The sequence below is a fragment of the Acinonyx jubatus genome, chromosome X, assembly GCF_027475565.1.
Source record: "Acinonyx jubatus isolate Ajub_Pintada_27869175 chromosome X, VMU_Ajub_asm_v1.0, whole genome shotgun sequence".
Lineage (NCBI taxonomy): Eukaryota > Metazoa > Chordata > Mammalia > Carnivora > Felidae > Acinonyx > Acinonyx jubatus.
In genome coordinates this window covers 55,924,622-55,947,458 of record NC_069389.1, presented here as the reverse complement: position 1 = coordinate 55,947,458, position 22,837 = coordinate 55,924,622, and the positions used below count along the sequence as shown (strand labels likewise).

Here is a 22,837-nt window from a genome sequence, read left to right as displayed (position 1 = left end):
ACCAGTTTGCATTTCCATAAACAGAGCATGAGGGTTCCTCCCCATTCTCCATAGACTCACCAACACCTATTATTTCTTGTGTTGTTGATTTTAGCCAATCTTACAGGTGTGAAGTGGCATCTCATTGTAGTTTTGATATGTATTTCCCTGATGATGAGTGATGTTGAGCATTTTTCATGTGTCTGTTGGCCATCTGTGTGTCTTTGGGAAAATGTCTCTTCATGTCTTCTGTCCATTTTTGTATTGGCTTATTTGTTTTGAGGGTGTTGAGTTTTACAAGTTCTTTATATATTTTGGATACTAACCCTTTATTGGATATGTCATTTGCGAATATCTTCTCCCATTCTATAGGTTGCCTTTTAGTTTTGTTTTGTTTCCTTCACTGTGCTATAATGGTTACTTGAAAATCTTTGTCAGATATTGACATTTCTCTAACCTTGGTGCTAGCATCAATTGATTTAATTCAGTTTTGAGTTCTTCCTGGCTCTTGGTCTAATGAGTGGGTTTTTTTATTGAAACCTGGACATTTTCATATTATGTTTCTGAAATTCTGGATCTCATTTAAACCTCTGTTTCAGCTGGATTTTTCTGACACTGCTATGGCAGGGAAGAGAGTATGACCTTATTACTTCTAGGTGGAAGTAGATGCTCAGGTTCCCCACTTGGCCTCCATTGATACTTAGGGTGGAGGATTCCTTGTTACTGCTGGGTGGAGATAGTATCCCACATGGTCTCCATTAACACCATGATAGAGGTGGCCTCATTATCTGCTGTGTGATGGTGAAAGTCCTGCCTCTTCATGAGTGTTTACAGACTTTGTTCCTCCTTTGTTCCACCTTCTCTGGGGGTGGAAATGTAGGTTCCACTGATATTTCAGGGGGTAGGTGAATGCCTTATTACCAGCCATTGGATATGAAAGTTTTGTCTCCCTATCTGGCCTTCTGATACTATGCAGGGTGCCTCCTTACGCCCTCACAAGGGGAAAAATTTAGGCTCCCCAGTTAGCTTTTTCTGGAGTGGGTGGGGCTGGGATCACAGGCTTTTCTGTGATGTTCAGCTGTATTAGAGCCGTTAATGTCTAAAGGTTTTCTGTCTTGCATTGCTGCCCTTTTTCTGGTCCTTTGTCTATAGAGAACAGTCTTTTCTTGGGGCTTTGGTTTGTCTATGCCTGTTGGCACCTGTAGCACTAACTCTGAGCTATATGAAGCAAATAAAAACCCAGGGAACTCACCACTGTATCATTCCTTGGCCCCAAAGTCTCTAGCCAATCTTTCTTCTCTCTACCTTTCAGTCTCCTTATGTTTATGAATAGTGTCTTTTTTGAGTCTTATGTTTATTTTATGTCTAGGGTTTTAGTTGTACTTAGTAGAAGGAATAGGGATGAGTACATCTACTTCATCTCATAGAAGTGGAAGTTCCCTGGTTCATTTTTCTCACCATACAGAAAAATAGATAATGGGGGGTGGGGAATCCCTACACTTAAGTAGAAGGGACAAACCAAACCCTCGTAGCTGACATCAGAGTCACAAAGAGTCACAAAGGCATGTTGCATAACCAGGAAGAAGCCCAGAAGAAATCAGCCTCTATTCTTTTACAAGGGAAGCTAAGGTGGTCCAAACTACTGAGCTACATTTTCTAGGAGTTTGCTCCTCAGAGTATAGTCCATGGACCAGCAGCATCAGCATCCCCTGGGAGCTTATGAGTAGTGTAGAATCTCATGCCCCATCCCAGACCAAATGAATCAGAATCTACATTTTAACAGTATCCCCATGTGACTTGTATGCACTTTAAAGATTGAGAAACACTGCTTACTCATTTGTCGGTATCATCTTAACATCTCACATTTGATCTTTTAGTTCAACTGAAAGAATTACTACTTCTGCCAATCATAAAATAGTTTATAAACAAGACTTGGGATCTAAAGGAAATGAAAGGTAAAGTTTCATTGTCTGATAGAATTTAGAAGTGAAATTAATGATCTTTGAAAAAGGTTATTTATTCCATTAATTTGTAAACTGAGGCATTGAAAGATTAAATATCTAACACAAGCTCATACAACTATGTAACAGCAAAGCTGAGAATTGAACCCAGTGCACTTTCTTCATAGCACAATGGTCCTTGGGTTTTTCTTCATCTAAATCTTTCTTCTTCCAAGCTTCACATCTCCTTGAAACTGGAATTGAGGTTCAGGCAAATGTATCTTTGATTCAGGCTTTGATATTGTGTCTCTTCTGGATTTCTGTAGTTTGTTTCCTAAGTGGTCTGTAACTCTTTCTTCTCTTCTCCAGTTTTACCTGTTCATCTCTATTAAATATATCTCCCTAAAACACAAACTTTACTATATCAGTGCTTTTCCCCAAAATCTCTTTTTCCCTCTAGATTTCTAAAAGCTCTGCATTTTCTAAATCCTTACCCTCACTCTAAAGGCTACCTCTAATTTCATCCACCACCACCCCCCCAAAAAAAGACAGTGTTTCCCCCACACAAATGTAGGCAACATTCTCCTTATTATCAATCTTTACCTCTTCTCCCTCTTCCTCTTAGAACAAAGCAAGATCTTTCCTCAAGACATGTCTGTCACTAATTGTTTTTGTGGAGGTCTCATCTTCTCCCATTCCCTTTTTCTCAGCAGAAGAAGGAACTAAATTACCTGAATCCTTGCTTCCTTTGTACTTGTTACACACCATCTTCTTGCTGCTTCTCTTCACTTGTAATCTGTGTCTTCTATCTCTTAGTTATCAGTGTTGTCATGAACTAGCACTTTCTGAGCCAGTTTTTCCTTTTTTGGTAACTTCAGTTTATTATCCTAAGTGACTTTGGCATCCCTGTTATCAATTCATCCACTTCACAGTTTTTTGCCCTTCTTTAGCCTCTGTCTGTACCCCATATAAGGCCCACTTCCAAGATTGTTAACTCAAAGTTTTTCGAGTTACTATAATCTCTCTTACTTCTCCATACTTGTTCTTTGCTGTCACTTATACTTCAAATAACTCAACCCTTCCCATTCTCTTATAGTCCAGTCTAGCCACATTCCTTTTTTCCCTTTCCTTTTTTCTTTCTTTCTTTCTTTCTTTCATTTGGTTATACCTCCCGTTTAATTTTTTTCTAGCCTAATGACCCACCACTATCAGTTCTCCTGATACTAAGAAGCAGAATCACTAGAGAAAAGCACAGAACTAATACAAATTTATGTTGAGTTTTTTTTTAACGTTTATTTATTTTTGAGATAGAGACAGAGCATGAACGGGGGAAGGTCAGAGAGAGGGAGACATAGAATCCGAAACAGGCTCCAGGCTCCGAGCTGTCAGCACAGAGCCCGACGCGGGGCTCGAACTCACGGACCGTGAGATCGTGACCTGAGCCGAAGTCAGCCGCTCAACCGACTGAGCCACCCAGGAGCCCCTATGTTGAGTTTTAAATGGGTTCTTAACACTCCTCAGAAATCCTTGCACTCTTGTCAAGTTTTTCCAAACTCAAGTAAAATGGCTGCTTCAGGTTTTTTCTGCCTTTCCTACTTCCATAAAAACTTAGAACTACTTCACAATGACCCCAGTAGATGGCCTCATTGTATCTTCCTAATTGAGAAGATCAAGGACATCAAGTGTGAGTTCCTCCATTGCCCCATGTCTCAAACATAATGTTTTGCCACTGTACCTCTTTACTCATCTTAACCTTTTTCTCAAAAGAAGAGAGATTCCTTCAACCTTAAACTGTTAGTTCAATCTCCTTATACTTCTTGAAGTACCTTAGTATCTCTCCATTATTTTCAATCTCTGTCTTTCTACGTATCTTCCCTTTCTACTCTAAAAAAAGGCATAGGTCTCCAACAAAATACCATGTTCCTGGATGGCTTAATAGGAATCAGTTTCCCTAAATTCAATCAAAATAAAAATCTTAATAAGATTTCTTAATAGGATTTTTTTAGTGAAACTTGATAAGTCTAAAATTCTTCCCCCAAAGGAAATAAGCCACAATAGCCAATACATCTTTGCAAAAGAACAAGGCAAGATTTGTCCTATCAAATATAAAAATTATAAAGTGTTATTAATTTTAAGAATATGGTATTAGTTTATGGCACCTGGGTGGCTCAGTGGTTAAGCATCTGACTTCAGCTCACATCATGATCTCATGGTTCAAGAGTTTGAGTCCCACACCAGGTGAGCTCAAGTTGTTCTTCAGGTGAGCACAAGCCCTGCTTCAGGTAAGCCCCACTTCTCTCTCCCTCTCTCTCTGCCCCTTACTCACTTGCGCCCTCTCTCTCTCTGTCAAAAAAAAGTATGGTTTTCGCTTAAATGAAATCATAAATAGTAATAGGAGAGGATAGAACCCAGAAAAAGACCACATACCTATGAGAATTGAGTATGCAATGAAGGAGGTATATTAAATCACTGAGAGGATGATCTATTTAAAACATGACATTAGGACAATTTAAAAAGTAAAGTTAAATCCTTACCTGTAAACTGAGAGGCATTGTAACACGGTGGTTGAGCACAGACTTTGGAGCCAGACTGCCCATCTTAAAAACTGGCTATACCATTTATTAGCTGTATGTGAGTTCTGTTACCTAACTCTCTGTGCCTCTGTCTCCTCATCTGTAATATTACAGTGTTGTTAGTAGTATTAAATAATACATGTAAAGTACTTAGGTGTCTAGCACATAATAAGTAGTATCTAAGTGGTAAGTATTCACACTGTTTTTAACCATGTACCAAAATGACCACCAAAAGAAAGAAAGAATATCCAGATGGATTAAGAAACTAAACATAAAATCAAAGCTATAAAGGTATTAGGAGAAATATAGGAAAGTACTTTTTTTTAACTATGGGGTGGAGAGGACCCATCCAGAAGCTGGTACAGAAAAAAAATAGATTCAGTTACATAAAATTAATAAATGACCCAAGATACCATAGAAAACTTTAAAATAAGCCACAGACTTGGATAAAATATTTGTAACATTTTTATTTTTATTTTTTTTAGTACAGTTGACACATAATATTGTTAGTTTCAGGCGTACAACTTAGTGATTTGACAAGTGTATACATTATGCTATGTTCAACACAAGTGTAGATACCATCTGTTCCGTTATATCACTATTACAATATCATTGCCTGTATTCCTTATGCTGTGCTTTTTATTCCCGTGAATCATTCATTCCATAACTGGAAGCCTTTATCCCTTTCTCCCCTTGATCTATTTTGCCCAACCCCCCACCTCCCTCCCCTCTGGCAATAATCAGTTAGTTCTTTGCATTTATAGGTCTGATTATGCTTTTTGTTTGTTTATTCATTTGTTTTTTGGGTTTTTTTTTTTTTTTAGATTCCACTTATGAGTAGAATCATATGGTGTTTGTCTTTTTCAGTCTGACTTATTTCACTTAGCATAGTACCTTCCAGGTTCATCCATCCATGTTGTCTCAAGTGGCACAATCTCATCCTTTTTATTGCTATGTAATATTCCATTGTGTGTGTGTGCGTGTGTGTACCACATTTTCCTTATCCATTCATCTCTCAGACATTTATGTTGCTTTATACTTGGCTATAATGCTGCAGTAAAACATAGGGGTGCATATATATATATATTTTTAATTAGTATTCTTGTTTTCTTTGGGTAAAATACCCACGTTATGGAATTATTGGATCATATGGTATTTCTATTTTTAATTTTTTGAGGGATCTCTATACTGTTTTCCACAATGTCTGCACCAGTTTGCATTCCTACCAAGAGTGCATGAGGGTTCCTATTTTTTCACATCCTTGCCAACACTTGCTATAACTTGTCATTTTGATTTTAGCCATTCTAACTGGTATACGGTGATATGGTTTTGATTTGCATTTCCCTGATGATTAGTAATGTTGAACATCTTTTCATGTGTCTGTTGGCCATCTGTATGTCTCCTTTTGAAAATGTCTACTCAGGTCCCTTTTTTTAATGTTTATTTATTCTTGAGAGAGAGGGGGAGACCAAAGATCCAAAGCGGGCTCCGTGCTGATAGTAGAGAGCCCGATGCGGGGCTCGAACTCACGAACCATGAGCTCATGACCCAAGTCGAAGTCAGACACTTAACTTGTTGAGCCACCCAGGCACCCCCTCTGTCCACTTTTTAATTGGATTGTTTGTTTTGGGGGGGTTGACTTGTGTACGTTTTTAATATATTTTGGATATTAACACCTTATCAGATAAATGATTTGCAATATCCCCCCCCCCCCGTTCAGTGGGTTGTCTTTTTGTTTTGTTGATGGTTTTCTTTGCTGTGCAAAAGCTTTTTATTTATAAGTAGTCCCAATAGTTTATTTTTGCTTTTGTTTCCCTTGCCTTTGGAAACATCTAGAAAAATGTCGCTATGGCCAATGTCAGAGAAGGTAGTGCCTGTGTTCTCTTCTAGCATTTTTACGGTTTCAGGCTTACATTTAGGTCTTTAATCCATTTTGAGTTTATTTTTGTGTATGGTGTTAAAAAGCAGTCCACTTTCATTCTTTTACATGTGACTGTCCAGTTTTCCCAGCACCATTTATTGAAAATGCTGTCTTTTCCCCATTGTATATTCTTACCTCCTTTGTCATAGATTAATTGACCATATAATCATGGGTCTATTTCTGGGGTCTCTTTTCTGCTCCATTGATCTATGGATCCATTTTTGAGTTAAAAATCAATAAGAAAAAGATTACCTACACTAGAAAAAACAGGCAAAAGCTGTGACCAGGTAAACTACAAAAGACATGCAATTGCCTAATAAAACACACGCAAAAGTTGTTCAACCACACAATTAATCAAGGAAATCTGTATAAACAAAAATACATTTCATTGATAAATCAGGTGAAAATGGAGAGATTTTTCTCTAAATTAGAGGGTGTGTTTGGGATAATGTTAAAAATATATAAGGTCAGAGGAGCACTCAATCAAGAGTAAGTGCCCCTGGCCTCTACTCTCATCTGTGCCACAGACACACTGTGTGGCCATAGGCAGATGGCACTGTCTCTCTTGGCGTCAGTTTCTTTATCAGTAACAAAAGGTTTCTAGAGACTTCTACTTCTGGAAGATCTAAATCTATGAGAATCTAAATGGATATGTTCCCCAGAAAAACAGCCATATTGGTGAAAATTATAGGAAAAACAGCTATTTAAAGTCTTTGGAAATTTTTTTAAGAGCATATAGAAGATGAAGAAGGATCCATTTAAGAAAATCTACTAAATCTTGATAAGAACCTTGAGAATCCATAGTACTGGAGCCATGACCTACTCCCTCCCTGTCCTACCCCCAGCTCAGCATAATGCAAGCTCCACCCCAGGAAAGTGTGGCCAAGGAAACAATGCTCTCACTTCCCTCAGTCTCCCAGTCAAGGGATATGGTGTCCCACAAAGAACAGCAGGCTGCCAGGACTTACTATCCCACCTTCAGCTCCAGGCTGCACAGGCTCAATTTTGAGCAAGTATGGCCGAAAGAATGAGGCCTCCCTTCCTTTACCCAACCCCACTTGTGGGGCAAAGGACCTACCTTAGGCAAGTCAGACCACTGGGGCCCTTGCCTCAGCTAACTCTTAGGGCAGAGGTTCCACACCCAAAGAGGCAAGCCAAGAACACTAGAAACTACCACCCTACCCAGTAACCTCTAAAAGCAGGTGTATCACTCAGAAAAAAGGGGTCCACTGTCCCCCCTCAAAGCTCTGGAGCAGGGGCTTAGAGATTTTTCCCAAGGGGAAGGGCAATCTATGAGAACAGAGTCTGTGTCCTCTGAGAAGCAACATAAGAAGCTTCACATGTGAGGGAAACAGACTTTGCCATAAAAAGGAATTAATTATTGCCACATGCTACAACATGGATGGATTTGGAAAGCATTATGCTAAGTGAAATATGCTGGTTATAAAGGAGTACATATACTGTGTGACTCCGTTTATCTGAAATGTCCAGAATAGGCCAATCTATAAGAGAGAGAAATTAGATTACTGGTTGCCCAGAGATGTAGGGTGGGTATGGAGGGAAATGGAGAGTGACTGCTAATGGCACAGGGTTTCCTTTAAAGGGGATAAAAATTAATTGTGGTGATGATTACAGAACTCTGTGAATATACTAAAAACCACTGAATTGTATAAGTAGGTAAATTTTATGGTATGTGAATTATATCTCAATAAAACTGATGTACACAATTATCACTTCAGGAACACTGAGGAGAGCCTATAAATGCAGGCATTTGTGTTCCGGAACACCTACAGTTTTATTAGAGATATGCATGACGGCCGTATTTATTATGATGTTAAAGATAGAAAAAACTGGCTTCGATCATGAGCCCCAGAAAGTCCTAAGAGCAAACACCTCTATTTGCCATCGGTGACTTGTATTTCACATAGGCCAGTCCATGTCACTCTGGGGTGAGTAGCTGCACTGATGCATTACTTTACTGAAGATTAATGATTCTCCTGAGCAACACTGGACATGAGGGCAGCTAATACAAATGAAAATAAAACTCCTGCAGTGTTCCCTAACTCATTGAATGGCACCATCATTCTTCCAGTTGCCCAAGCCAGGCATCTAGGAATCATCCCCCATTTCTAATATATCACCAAGTCTTGTCAATTCTGCCTCCTAAATATCTCAAATTCATTCACCTCCCATATTCCACTGTCCCAAACCTAGTTCAAGTTATCATCTTTTTTTTTAACTTTTTTAAATGTTTATTTATTCTTGAGGGAGAGAGAGACAGAGTGTGAGCGGGGGAGGGGCAGAGAGAGGGAGACACAGAATCCGAAGCAGGCTCCAGGCTCTGAGCTGTCAGCACAGAGCCCGACGCGGGGTTCGAACTCATGAGCCGTGAGATCATGACCTGAGATGAAGTCGGACATTCAACCGCCTGAGGCACCCAGGAGCCCCACAAGTTATCATCTTTTACCTCAGCTACTGTAGGAAACTTTTAGCTGGTTTCCTTGCATCTCTTGCTTTCATTAATACCTTTCTCCATCCAGCAACCAGAATGATCTTTTAAATTTTCAAATATGTGACCTTGCTTAATCTTCTGTGGTTTCCCATTGCTTTTAAAGACCGAAATTCTAGGGGTGCCTGGATGGCTCTGTTGGTTGAGCGTCAGCTCAGGTCATTATCTCATGGTCTGTGGGTTCAAGCCCTGTATTGGGCTCTGTGCTGACGGTTCAGAGCCTGGAGCCTGCTTCAGATTCTGTGTCTCCCTCCCTCTCTGCCCCTCCCCCACTCATGCTCTGTCTCTCTCTCAAAAATAAGGAAACATTTTTTAAAAATTTTAAAAACTGCTTCTTGACACACTTCTCTGAAAATTAGGGGTAGGTGTTGGTGAGATAATCGACAGAGGACAGCACCAAGGGAAGCCCCAGACAGGATAGAGGCTTTTCTCCTGCTTAGAGGAGACCAGGAATGAGTCCAACCAGGCCTCAGAGCTTTTTCAATTTATGTGTCCCTTCATGAAGTCGTCTTGCCTTGTGTACAGCTGACAAACTTTTAAGATGCTCTCCTCCTACCTTCAAGGAATACAGGATTGTTCATGGAGGCCGTGGCTCCTTCTTCGTGTTAGCAGAGCACCCATTGTTTGCTTAATAATAACACTGATACAGTAACACTGATACAGTCAGTACTACAATGACTGTGACAGTGATAGCTGTAAACCCACTGTTCTTGGATTTCAGGAAGACTACCCAGAATCAGAGACTCTCTGGCTGATGGTCAAGTCCTGGAATATTGGGATATATATGTACGGCGGAAAGAAGTATGTATCTGCAGAAAAGTGGTGTGACCTTTCACTGCGTTTTCTTGACCACCTTGGCTCCCTCAAGAGAAACTATGAAACTCAGGTGAGGAGGGAGAGAGTAGGGGTGGATGATATGACTCGGGGAGCAGAGAGGCTATCTGGGCACTCAGTAAAGACTCAATCCTACCTTCCTTGGCTGGGAAAGAATCTTGATCATTGTTCCTCACAGTGGTTCCATAGAACAGCAAGAGTTAGGGGACTGTAAACAGTAATGTTTTAGAGTGGAAACCAGGAAGGGCGATGAACAGAGGAGAACTTAAGGATAGCAAATGGAATCTAAATAAGAAGAATGCTGAGACAAGGGCGCCTAGGTGGCTCAGTGGGTTGAATGTCTGACTTTGGCTCAAGTCATGCTCTCATGGGTTCGTGTGTTTAAGCCCCACATCAAGCTCTGTGCTGACAGCATGGAGCCCACTTCGGATCCTCTGTCCCCTTCTCTCTCTGCCCCTCCCCCACTTGGGCATGTGTGTTCTCTCTCTCATTCCCCCCACCTCTTCCTCAAAAATAAACATTAAAAAAATTAGAAGAATGCCAAGACAGAGCTCTGGAAAGATGCATCACTGTCAATGCCAGTGCAAGTAGGGAAGGACTGAGCACCATGCAAAAGATCACTGTTTACGAAAGTATTTTCTCTAGAAACTCGTTGCAGACTTTTAGGCCATTAGGTAACCAGGAGAGGCTTGGTGGGGGAAAAAAAGTCTTGCTACCAAATAAGGGCAGAAGATATTTTATGTTTTAAGTACCACCTCCCTTACAATAGCTGCCTGTCCCTAGCAAATGTACCTAGTGCTATGGGGTCCTTCTTCCCTAAGAGAGTACTATATTTTTTCCCCAAAGTGGTTCCTCAGAACTCAGAAGGTCAAGGTTAGACTTCCGTGCTATCACCTTGTGTCTCTCAGGAAATCTATTTGCTGTTCTCTTTCCTAGATGAATACTCTGTATGGCGAGCTGGTGGAAGCATTAAGCAAAAGCAAGGGCTCAGTTTTCAACAAAGAGTGAGAAGAGCTGGAATAAGGCATCTGAGCAGGCAAGCTGACATCTACTTGAAGATGTTGAATACCTAAATTCTTGCCAGACTTTATCTTGAGTTCTTGTTTCTGTTTTTTCAAACCCTGTTTTCTTGTTGTTACATGAAATTTTCTGAATTAAAGCATTTTGACTGTTACTGCTGTGGCCAGCTCATTTCTGGTGGACAAATTTTCCAAAGTACCAAGGATGTTATTATATGTTGAAATAGCCATATGAAGTAGGAGTATTCATGGCCCATGTGAGCAAAAACATTCTAGTCCAACACAAGTTGCATTCTATTCCAGAAGTGCTTGAATTCCCACTACCTGAAGGTAACAGAGAATCGCGGACTATTCAATAGAAGAACCTTAGTCGTCAGTGGGCCCAGAATTGATCAGATTCATAAACTTGCTCTATGACACCCTTGAGAATGGGTCATCCAGCCTCTATCGGAGCATATCGTATGACAGGAACTCCCACGATAGCTCAATCCACCTTTTTTGCTAATAGGGAGACAGAAATTTGTCTCCCTATAACAAGTCTGCTTTCTCTGCCCCAGATACACTTTGGAGAACTGAAGACAGAAGTCAGTCTCCTCCCTGTCTTCCTGGCTTTTTCTTCTTCTGCTTGAACGAATATTCCCAGACCCCTCCACTGTTCCTCATATGATACGGGCTCGTACCTTCCAAGAGCCACATCCCACGTTCCAGTAAGGTCTGACCCACACAGAATTCAGCAGCCTCATTCTGGCAGGACTTGAATTAGTGTACTATAAGATCACATTGGCTTTTTCCCCCAGTTGATCTGGATGAACATCTTTAGACTTTTGATTTCGAAACAGTTTCATACTTACAGAAAAGGTGCAGAGAAGCACAAAGAACTGCTATATACCCTTCGCCCAGCCTCCCTATATGTTGACATTTTACCACATTGCTTTTATCATTCTCTCTTTGTGTGTTTCTTTCTAAACCATTTGAGATTAATTTGCAGACATCTTGCTCTGTTACCCCTTAATACCTCAGTGCATATTTCCTAAAAACAAGGACACTCTCATACAGGACCACAGTTAATCCATCAAAATTAGGAAATTAACAAGGATGCAATTCTAACATCTAATCTACAGACCTCATTCAAATTTCACCAATTGTCCTAATAAAGCCCTCCCTAAGTTTAGAATCATAAGTTGCATTTAGTGGTCATGTCTCTTTCATCTCCTACAAATGGAAATAGGTTCTCAGTCTTTCCTTGCTTTTCACGACCTTGACATTTTTAAAGAGTACAGGCTAATTACTTTGTCGCGTGTACTGCAGCCAGGGTCTGTTTGATGTTTCCGAATGATTAGATTCCATTTACGTATTTTGGGAAGGCCTGCAACAAAATTGGTACGTTCTTCCTGGTGCATTGTACCAACAGGCACACAATGTCAATTTGTCCCATCACTGGTTAAGGTTAAGATGGCATCGACCAGGTACTTAGTAATTAAAAAGTAATTATGAAGTGCTTTGTGGAAGATAATTTGAGACCAGATTTTCCATTCCTCATTAAGCTTCCACTTACTAGTTTTAGCATCCATTGATGATTCTTGCCTGAATCCATTTTTACTGTGATGGTTGCTAAATGTTCATTTTTTAATTTCCATCATTTCCACTTCATTTATTAGTTGGCGTCTGTTAGGTGGAACATGTTCTTCTCCCCCATTTATTTATTCATATTTTTAAAACAATTTTTTGTAAGTAGGCTCCACACTCAATGCGGGCTGGAACTCACAACCCTGAGATCAAGACCTCAGCTGAGATTAAGAGTGGGACGCTTAACTGACGGAGCCATCCAGGCGCCCCTAAAAATGTTTAAATACAGACTGACGGGTTTCTGGTTTACTCAGTGAGTTATAATCCACTATATCTTTTTTTTTTTTTTAAGAAACTGTTTCTTTTCTGTCCAACTATTTCCATTTCATTTGCCTTTGTGGAAGAGTAGCTTAAGGCCACTCGGTGGTTGTTCCTCCCCATTCAGTGGTCTGAGCCATGGGAGCTGTGGACCAGTCTTCAGCAGAGAACTACTGAATAGGCACAGAGGGCACCTGCGTGCCTTCAGACCAGTCTGTGACTTCAGGTTAGGTAGCAGTGGATTCAGGAGCTGGAGCAGTCCATTCACCCTCATGTTCCACCTTGGTCACAGCCTTTTCAGCAGCGGCCTGCTCTTCCTTCTCAATCTCTTCAGGATCTCTGTAGAGGTAGAGATCAGGCATGACCTCCCATTGGTGTTTGTGGGAAATGGTGCCACGCATGTGCAGAACTTCTAGATCATCATTTTGCTCAAAGCTGGCTCCTATGTCCTTTTGACATGTCCCTATCAGTTTTTGAACACTTCCTTTCTTTGTGACACAGTAAAATGTTCCAGCCTCATGTTATAGTTTCCCTGCCCCAGCACTGGAATCAGTAATTTCTCCAAGAATCCTGGTTCCTTTTTAATTGAATGGTAGCTAGTGCCCAAGATCTGAGGCACTCATTACCGGGACACCATTGTTTCTAGGTCCTCTCAGTGGACAGAGCTAGGAAATAGTAGCCAGAGATATTTTTTTTAAGGTTACTTACTTATTTTGAGAGAAAGAGAGAGGCAGGGAGGGGCAGAGAGAGAGGAAGAGAGAGAGAATCTAAGCAGGCTCCACACTGTCAGCACAGAGCCCGATGCAGGGCTCATACTCACCAACCATGAGATCATGACCTGAGCCAAAATCAAGTCTACTGCTCAACCGACTGGGCCACCAAGGCACCCCCAGAGATTTTTTTTATGTAATCTGCACAGCCAATGTGGTCAAACTCATAACCTCAAGATAAAGGGTCACATACTTTCCCAGCCAGGCGCCCCCCCCAGTGCTAGGAAATAAAATGTGTGTATGTGTATGTACATCTACACATGTACATGCATATCTATAGACAGATATAGATACAGTTGACCCTAGATAGGGATGCCAATCTCTGCGCAGTCAAAAATGCACATACAATTTTTGACTCCTCAAAACCTAACTACAAATAGCCTACTGTTGACTGGAAGCCTTACCAATAACAGAAACAGTCGACCAACATATAATGTGTATGTGTATTATACACTGCATTCTTAAGCTAGAAAAAAGAAAAATTTATTAAGAAAATCATAGGGAAAATACATTCACAGTACTGCATCAACAAAAAAAAAGCCTATGTGTACATACGTATGTTAAAACTGAGTTCAGACCAATACCTCCATTTTCAATCCAACACGATACTGTTCTAGCCATCTTCCCCTTCCGTATTTGCAACTGTCTCTTCTCACATTGAGAAACCTGGCTCCTGTGACTCCCAAATAGCCACTTACTGGCTCAATCTCCCTGTTTGAGAACACTCTCCCAGCCATCCTGGCCTGTGAGGGCTGCCCCTTTGGCAAGCCCTGGAAAACACACTGACCAAGTCATCAGCCAAGCCCCCATGCCTCTCTAGGAAGCAAGCTGAGCCGTTAGCTGAGTCACCATCAAGGTAAAGAGCAAAGGACCCCATTCGCATTTAAACAGGCATTTCTTATTGTCGACTCACTGGACTTACTGTTGACTCTCCCCGGCCTTCACCTTAATTTATTCATACTTAGCTTTGAGAAGTCAGCTCAAAGGCAAGTTCCTCAGAGAAAACTTCCCTGCCTGGGTCAGGTTCCTCTGTCATATGCTCTCCTAGCACTCAGTTGTTATTCATCATAATTTGTCAATATATATTTGTTCGTGGACTAGTTTGATTAATATGAGTCTCTCCCAATAGTGTTTAAGTTCCGTAAGGGCAGACAGTATGTTTTCCTCACCACGGTATATCCCCATTGTCTAGCGCAGTCCTGGCACCTTCAGCAAATAGTTGTTGAAGGAATGAGTGAGAACTTGGTTTGTTTTCATACCTTCCTGTCATTAATTAGCAGCTCGGTTGTACTTCCAGTTTTTTCATATAATTGCATTCATCCCTATTACGTTGTTCTTGCCAGTTATTCTTTTTGGGTAGAGTCTATCTGTATTATGTCATTATGCCTCTCAGACCTACTTTTTATCTTGAATAAAATTTTTTTAAGTTTATTTTCAGAGACAGCACAAGAGAGAATTCCAAGCAGGCTGTGCACTGCCAGCACAGACCACGATGTGGGGATTGAACCCACGAAGCCATGAGATCACGACCTGAACCGAAATCAAGAGTCAGATGCTTCACCAACTGAGGCACCCAGGCGCCCCTGTCAGACCTACTTTATCTGCATATTCTGTCCACATGCCATCTAATGCCTTTATCCAAATAAATGATCAAACGTCCTGAATAGGGAGAGGGCTGAGACAAAGCTTGGTGACATGCCTCGCGGTCCTACTTCCAAGTTTATTCATTCATGCAACAAGTACTTCCTGAACACTTGGAGAAAGTACATGGTAGACCGTATACTGGGCACTACGATAGGTACTGGGGATAGAGTGAACAAAATAGAAAACAAAGTCTCTGCTGCGAGGAGCTTGCTTTAACATTTGAGTGGTGGGGGCAGGACAGATAACAAACTAGTACGTAAATAAACATTGGCCCATCAGCACACTTGCGGATGATCACTCACCCATTCGATAAAGGTACTAAGGTACTATCTACATTTTCCCAACTTTTTCACAAGGATATCATGAATGACTTTGTCAATGCCTTGCTGGAATCTGGATACACTATGCGATGTTCCTCTGCTTTACCCATTTACTTACACTTACTAAGGTCGTCTCAGCAGAGGAAATGAGCTTAGTCTGTCTTGAGCTATTCTTAAGTAAAGGGCTTTCTGAACCCTTTGTGATCACGAGTTCCCTTCTAGGTGTCATGCAAGCCACTCCTTCCCATAATGTATTCTGGAAACTTGCCTGTGATCAAGATGAAACGTACCTGTCGGAAGCTTGTGATGCCTACCATCTTCCCTTTAAAAAGGAGCATACGGCCTTCTCTAGGCTTCCAGCATCTTTCTTATTCCCCCTGGCTCCCCAAGGGTCACAGACTCCAGTGCAGTGATCTCATCTGTGGGTTCTCCCAACATCCTGAAATACAATTTGGGCCAAGAAACTCAAAATCATTTAAAGCATCTTGATGCTTCTTAGAATTTTTGAACTTATGGGGGCACCTGGGTGGCTCAGTGAAGCATCTGACTCTTGGTTTCAGCTCAGGTCTTGATCTCGTGGTTTGTGAGTTTGAGCCCCACGTTGGTCTCAGCACTGACAGTGCAAAACCTGCTTAGGATTCTCTCTCCCCTCTCTCTCTGCCCCTCCCCCATGCACGCCCACTCTCTCTTTCTCTCTTAAAAATAAACTGTCAAAAAAATTTTTTTAAAGAATTTTTGTACTTACTATGATGGTTCCCTCTTAGCAATGTCTGCTTGACCCTTTCCAGGCTCACAGGCAGTTTGTATGGCAGAGAAGACCAAACAAAGCAAAGTGGGAATTAAAGAGGTTTCTTGATCTGTGTTGTCTGACAACAGTACTCCATTTCCTTTTTTATTTTATACCCTGTGGCACTACTGGAACTCTTTTGGCACATGCTTATAATTTTAAAAACTAATTTTAATTAAAACAAAATGTACTATCTGCCCCATCTTGCAGACTTCAAGGCCGCCTTCATTTGCTTTTTCATGCAAACAAAAGTGAAAGCAGCCTCTTTTTCTTACTCCTGGAATTAGCTCATTTTGGGTCAGGCCTTCCTAATAGGATTTTGGCGGTTCTGGTGTTACTGTTTCATATTCGGCATTGGTCAGCTGCCCTCCTCTCTACCTTTCTCATTTCTCATCATCAAAGAATTCTCTGTGCATCTACATCATTTCCTTTAGATACCTTTCCTTTTATTTCTTCATTAAAATATTTCACAATTACATGGTCAGAATTTAGTTTCTAAGAACCTTTCAGCCCTTTGGAAGGGTGGCCAAACAGAAAATGCCAGAAAACTTAGTAGATATGAATGAATACCTACTAAGTGCTAAGCACTTCACATGTGCTATCTTATCCTATTGTTATAACAAGCCCAGAAAGTAGTGGCATTCTGTTATTGTTCCTTCTTTCCTTTCTTCTTTCTCCCTCCCTCCCTTGTCATTTCTGTGAGAAATGGAACCTCAGAAAGTATAAGTAACTTAACCAAGGTCACACAGCTGCAAAATGACAGAACCATGATTTGAAGCTAAGATCTATTGGACCCCTGCTTTTTCTTCTTTTTTTTAAGTTTATTTATTTAGAGAAAGAGAGAGAGAGCACAAGTAGGGGAGGGGCAGAGAGTAAAGAGAGAATCCTAAGCAGGCTCTTCACCTTCAGCACAGAGCGGGTCAAGGGGCTTGATCCCAAGAACCATGACATCATGACCTGAGCCAAATTCAAGAGTCAGGCACTTAACCCATTGAATCACCCAGGCGCCCCTGGACCCCTGCTTTTTCTTTGCCCTCATGCTACCTTTCTTTTCTCTGAGCTGTTTGAAGTCTGCCTTCTTAAGTTCTACGGCAAAATACCTTACTGTGTCCAGCCTTACATTCTTACAAACTCTTAGCTAAAATGGTTGCTCTTCAAATTTCCCCTTCACCAATCAGCTCTTCATTACTAGTCAGAATTAGGACCTAAAGAACAAACAGTCCCTCTTGCTGATTTGTTGACTTTCTTTTTTTATATTTAACAAAAGAAATTTTTTTTACTTTTGTTTTTTTTGTTTTTTTTGTTTTTTTTTGAGAGTAAGACAAAGCACGAGCTGGGAAGGGGCAGAGGGAGAGAGAGACACAGAATCCGAAGCAGGCTCTAGACTCTGAGCTGTCAGCACAGAGCCCATTGTGGAGCTTGAACTCACAAACAGTGAGATCATGACCTGAGCCGAAGTTGGACGCTTAACTGACGAGCCATCCAGGCACCCCTCATGTTTGTGGATTTCTATGCAGAAACCTCCCATTCTCAAAGCCATTGGTTTTCTTAACAATGTGTTCCTCTAGATGCGAAATTCCAGTTGTAAGTTTCATTCCTTCAAGTCTTAATAAACTAAAATTTCATATTTACTTCATAATATTAGGTGGTACCATATGAAGTTGCAAATTTATAAGCCCCAAATGGTTGAATGTTGGCAATTTCATATGGTTCAACCCGATGCATGTGCTGTGCATTGATGCAGAAACACCTTAACCCCGTTAAGTTCTGTTTATGACTCTCTTTTCCCAGATGTATTCTGTGACTGAATGGGCACCTCTTACAATAGTGCTCTTGTTGTCATATCTGATATCATCCATAGTAATTGATTTTATAATATTATCAGGGCATTTCTGGTTTCCCTTCCATTTTCAATTTCAAGTTCTCTTTATCAGATCAGCAAGGCTCTGGGTAAACACATTTTTTTTTAGTTATCATAGAGAACTCTGTCCCTAGCCAAGAGCCAAGAAATCTGGTATTTTAAACTATGGTCCAGACAAAACAAATCTTATTCTAAAATTCCATTTCTATAGGCAGCCATTTCATCTTCCACATATTCTTTTCTATTCCTAAGTACCAGTTTTCCTTTGTAAGAAGAAGAGAAAACACCACATGGTCCCCCAAGTCCTTGAATTTGCTACCCACAATTTCATAGTATTGAAGATGATTTCCATGTCTCCTTTGGTGGGGCCCCTCCCCCCTAGAAAGCGTACACCTGTTAGATTAAGAGGTGGAGGAAGGTAAGGGCAGCCTGGCTGGCTCGGTTGGGAGAGCACGGGACTCTTGATCTTGGGGTCATGAATTTGAGCCCCACGTTGGGTGTAGAGATTACTTAAAATCTTTAGGGGCATCTGGGTGGCTCAGTCGGTTAGTGTCCCACTCTTGATTTTGGCTCAGGTCATGACCCCAGGATTGTGAGATCAAGCCCTGTGTGGGGCTCCACGCTGATAGCGTGGAGCCTGCTTGGGATTCTCTCTCTCCTCTGCCCCTCCCAGTTCTCTCTCTCTCTCTCTCTCTCTCCTCTCAAAATAAATTTTAAAAAATCTTTTTTTTAACGTTTATTGAGAGACAGAGAGAGACAAAACGTGAACAGGGGAAGGGCAGAGAGGGAGACACAGAAACTGAAGCAGGCTCCAGGCTCTGAGCTGTCAGCAAAGAGCCTGACATGGGGCTTGAACTCACAAACCGTGAGATCATGACCTGAGCCGAAGTCAGACGCTTAACCGACTGAGCCACCCAGGTGCCCCAACTTAAAAAAAAAAAAATCTTCAAAAAAAGAGAGGTAGAGTCAGGTGGAAATGAGCAGCATTTGTTTGATATGATAGCTTTCCCACAGCTCTCTGTTAAACTGCAATGACAATACATCAAGGAAAATATTCATATATATATGCATATTTATGATCCCTCCATCTTGTCAATCAGGAATTCACCAACCATTCATTCATGTTTGTTCATTCGTTCATTCGTTCTTTCATTCATTAATCTATCTACAGCCAATGAATAATGGTGGTCTAGACCAAGATCTTGCCCTCAATGAGTTTACGCTCTAATATAGGAAGAAGTTAGGCTTACATTTACTGCATTAGAGTGACTATAATATTAAAGATAGAATATGAATCCTATAAAAAGTGAAGGGAAAGTGCTGAGATTCCAAAGGAGATGATGAGGAAGTGCTTTATGGGGAAGGTCGAACTGGACTTTAAAGATGTATATAAAATTTGAACATAAGGAATAAGAAGGGTATTCCTGACCAAAAAAAAAAAAAAATGACAGCATGGCAAAAGCATGCAGTCCTTCTATCTGAGGAACAGTGAATGGTTCTGTATATTTGTAGCATAGAGTGCTTGGGGAATGGTGGGGAAAAGCTTAAAAAGTTAGGTTGGAACCAGATTAGGGAGGATCTCAAATATCTGGGTAAGGAGTTTGGACTTTATTCTGTAAGTCACTGAAGGAATTTGAGCTGGCGAGTGGTAGGGTCAGAGACGGACTCTAGTAATATTAATTTAGGCAATAGTAGGTACATTGGATTGGAGAAGGAAGAGTGTAGAGGAAGGAAGACTTATTTGGAGGCCACTGTAATTTTCCTATTTCACCCTTTTATAAAGCCCCATGTCTTCATTAACAGCACTTATTGGTTTATAAATATGTATTTATTTGTGTGATTATTTGTTTAATGTCTATCTCCTCAACAGTAAGCTCTATAAGGGCAGAGACCTATATGTTTTGTTCACTACTGTATCCGCAGGGCCTGACATACAATTAGGGGTTTGTTGAAAGAATGGAAATAATGAAGAATTGAACTGGAATTACAGTTGTGCCAACAGTGATGGTGAATGTGAGGACTACTGTAGAGTCATAATCAGAGATGAGGTTTCAATTCTGGGTGGGAGAATATTTCAACAATGTTGAATATGGCAGACAGGTTGATGAGTATGAGGCCTGCAAAGGCATAAAATCTGGTAACTTGGAAGCCATACTGACTTTGGAGAGCACAGTTTCAGTGGCATGCTCAGGGCAAAAGCCAGACTGCAAAGAAAAACTGAGATGGGACATGGTAAAAACTAGACGAGGCAGCGTAGCACAGAAGCGTGCACCCTGGAACAAAATCACCTGCGTTCAAGTCTTTGCTCTTGCACTTATTTGCTGTACGACCTTGGGTAAATGACTCAACTTCTCCATGCTTCAGTCTCTTCATCTATAAAATGTAGTCAGAGTTTTTGGAAAGAACAGATGAGTAAACATGCCAAGCTCTTACAGTGATGTCTGGTTATAAGTGTTTTTTGAATGCTATTCGACTCATGCCCTGTGGTAGGGGTTCTGTGTTTCCCCACACCCACTAAATCTTGACACCTTCTTGTTCTCTCATACTCTGGGAGATCTGTATTTATCACCTCCTGGAAAGGCTTCCTACCTATTATGGGGCAACTCCAGTGATACGGGTTAACTTCTTTCGTGTTTTGTGTTCTTCTGCTCATAGTAGTCCCGACTGTGGTTTTTATTCCGTCTTCCCTATTGTTTGTCATCTCCAGAATGATTCAAATCAGGGGGGCCAAGGTGGCTCAGTCGATTAAACATTCGACTTTGGCTCAGGTCATGATCTCACAGTTCGTGGGTTTCAGCCCTGCATTGGGCCTCATGCTGACAGTGCGAAGCTTGGGATTCTGTGTCTCCCTCTCTCTCTGCCCCTCCCTGACTCATGCTTTCTCTCTCTCTCAAAATAAACTTCATCTGGAAATCCTGCCAGGAAATGCTATTTGCCACCGTGGGGCACCTGAACCCTCCATACAAGGGCATTGAGTGGTATATTTGGCATGTCCATTCTCCTAGTTCCCTAGCACCATTTCTTTTTTTTAATTTTTTTAACATTTATTTATTTTTGAGAGAGAGAAAGAGTATGAGTGGAGGAGGGGCTGAGAGAGAGGGAGACAGAATCTGAAGCAGGCTCCAGGCTCTGAGCTCTCAGCACAGAGCCCGAAATGGGGTTCGAACTCACGAGCTATGTGATCATGACCTGAGCTGAAGATGACCACTCAACCAACTGAGCCACCCAGGTGCCCCTTTTCTTCAGTTTTTTATTTAAGTAATCTCTACACCCCATATGGGACTCAAACTCACAACTCCGAGATCAAGAGTCGCATGCTCTTCCGAATGAGCCAGCCAGGCACCCCGCCCCTCTGCCGTGTAGCACCATTTCTTTGTCCAGCTGTAAGTAATCGGAATCTGCACTCTGTTCTATGACAAAATTTTCCATTTTTTTAAGCTGTTCTGGAATCCTACCCATCTTCCCAGCTGGGGAAAGGATATTTGCCCTGTCATAGTCCATGCATCTCTTCTGTATCCTTTGCTCTCTCACAGCAGGCACATGGCCTCTGTGTGTGTGTGTGTGTGTGTGTGTGTGTGTGTAATGTTTAATTGTGTAAGAACCTAATGTGCTCATGTGCCATGTTATTTGGCAGCTGTAGTTAAACCTTCTCTGTCATCTCCATCACTGTTCATGTTTTTCTGAACCAAACATTGCAAAAGGCATGAACTTTCTTTTTGAGGATTCATAGTGCACGTCCCTTAGGGTTTCTCTTTATCATCATTGATGAGAGAGGCCTTGGAGCTCATCTGTGCAACTTCCCTCATGTTTTAGATTAAGACAGGTCCAGAAAGAGGAAGCTCACTCAAGAATCATTTATTGAGCGTCTGGCACATTTTAGCTGCTGTGAGGGATACAAAGATACCAGATGCAATCCCAGCCTTCTAGAAGTTTTTTGCCTGGCTAGAGAAGTACATAATGGACAGCTAGCTAACATGCAAGGAAGAACAGGGTATGTTCCCTATAACCTGGTGGAGTGGTGCAAAAGAAGGCAAGGGGAAGGCTCTCCTTGAGTGATCAGTGACATCTTCGTGGAAAGTGACATTTGAGCTGGAGCTTGATAGATTCCATAGACATGAGGACCAGAAACACTCCACACAAAGACCTGGCTCACAGGTCAAAAAAAAAAAAATACAAATAGTCTAGAGTGGTTTGTAGAGAACCATCAGGAGATAATCCTGGATAAGCACAATGGGGCCAGTGGAGGGTGGTAAATAATTCCGTATCCCACATCTCACACCCCCTCTTCCACCAGGCTGATCCTACTGATCTTACAAGTCTCAACCTGAATGTCACCTCCTCAGGGAAGCCTTCTTGGGCACCTTCCCTCAGCAGGTCCTCTCACTATATTATCCCATTGCTACATCCTGTGTACGCCCTTCAGAACGTTTCATATAATGTGTAATTATATACTGATTGACTTATTCATTGCTCTCCCCCAACTAGACTATTAGGTCCTTGAGAGCAGGGACTGTATTCTTTGACTTGCCGTTGTATTTTCAGCATCACTCACAGTGCCTATCACTAAGTGCTTACCAGGCTGTGGCTCTTGTTATTGTGAGAATAGGAGCAGCGATGATGAGAGCAAAGGACCAAATTGAACAGATACCATAAAGAATCAACACGTTGTGGTAAGAGGTTGAATACAATGACCAAAGGGGGAGACATCAGGTTTGGGGCCCAGGTGACTAGGAAAATGGTGGCACTCAGGAAGTGGGAGAAGAGTGAGGGAAGGAGTAAAAAAAAAGCCCAAGTGG

At 41.4% G+C, this 22,837-nt stretch overlaps 1 protein-coding gene across 1 annotated transcript in view; it reads left to right on the top strand.

Moving 5' to 3' along the window:
• Positions 1–10,930, top strand: part of TEX11 (testis expressed 11) — a 231,442-nt gene extending 220,512 nt beyond the window's left edge. The window contains exons 29-30 of the mRNA XM_015080587.3: positions 9,644–9,808; positions 10,693–10,930. Coding sequence (XP_014936073.2) covers positions 9,644–9,808; positions 10,693–10,764 — 237 coding nt within the window. The 3' untranslated portion in view covers positions 10,765–10,930. The remainder of the gene's footprint in view (positions 1–9,643; positions 9,809–10,692) is intronic.
• Positions 10,931–22,837: the final 11,907 nt, after the last annotated feature.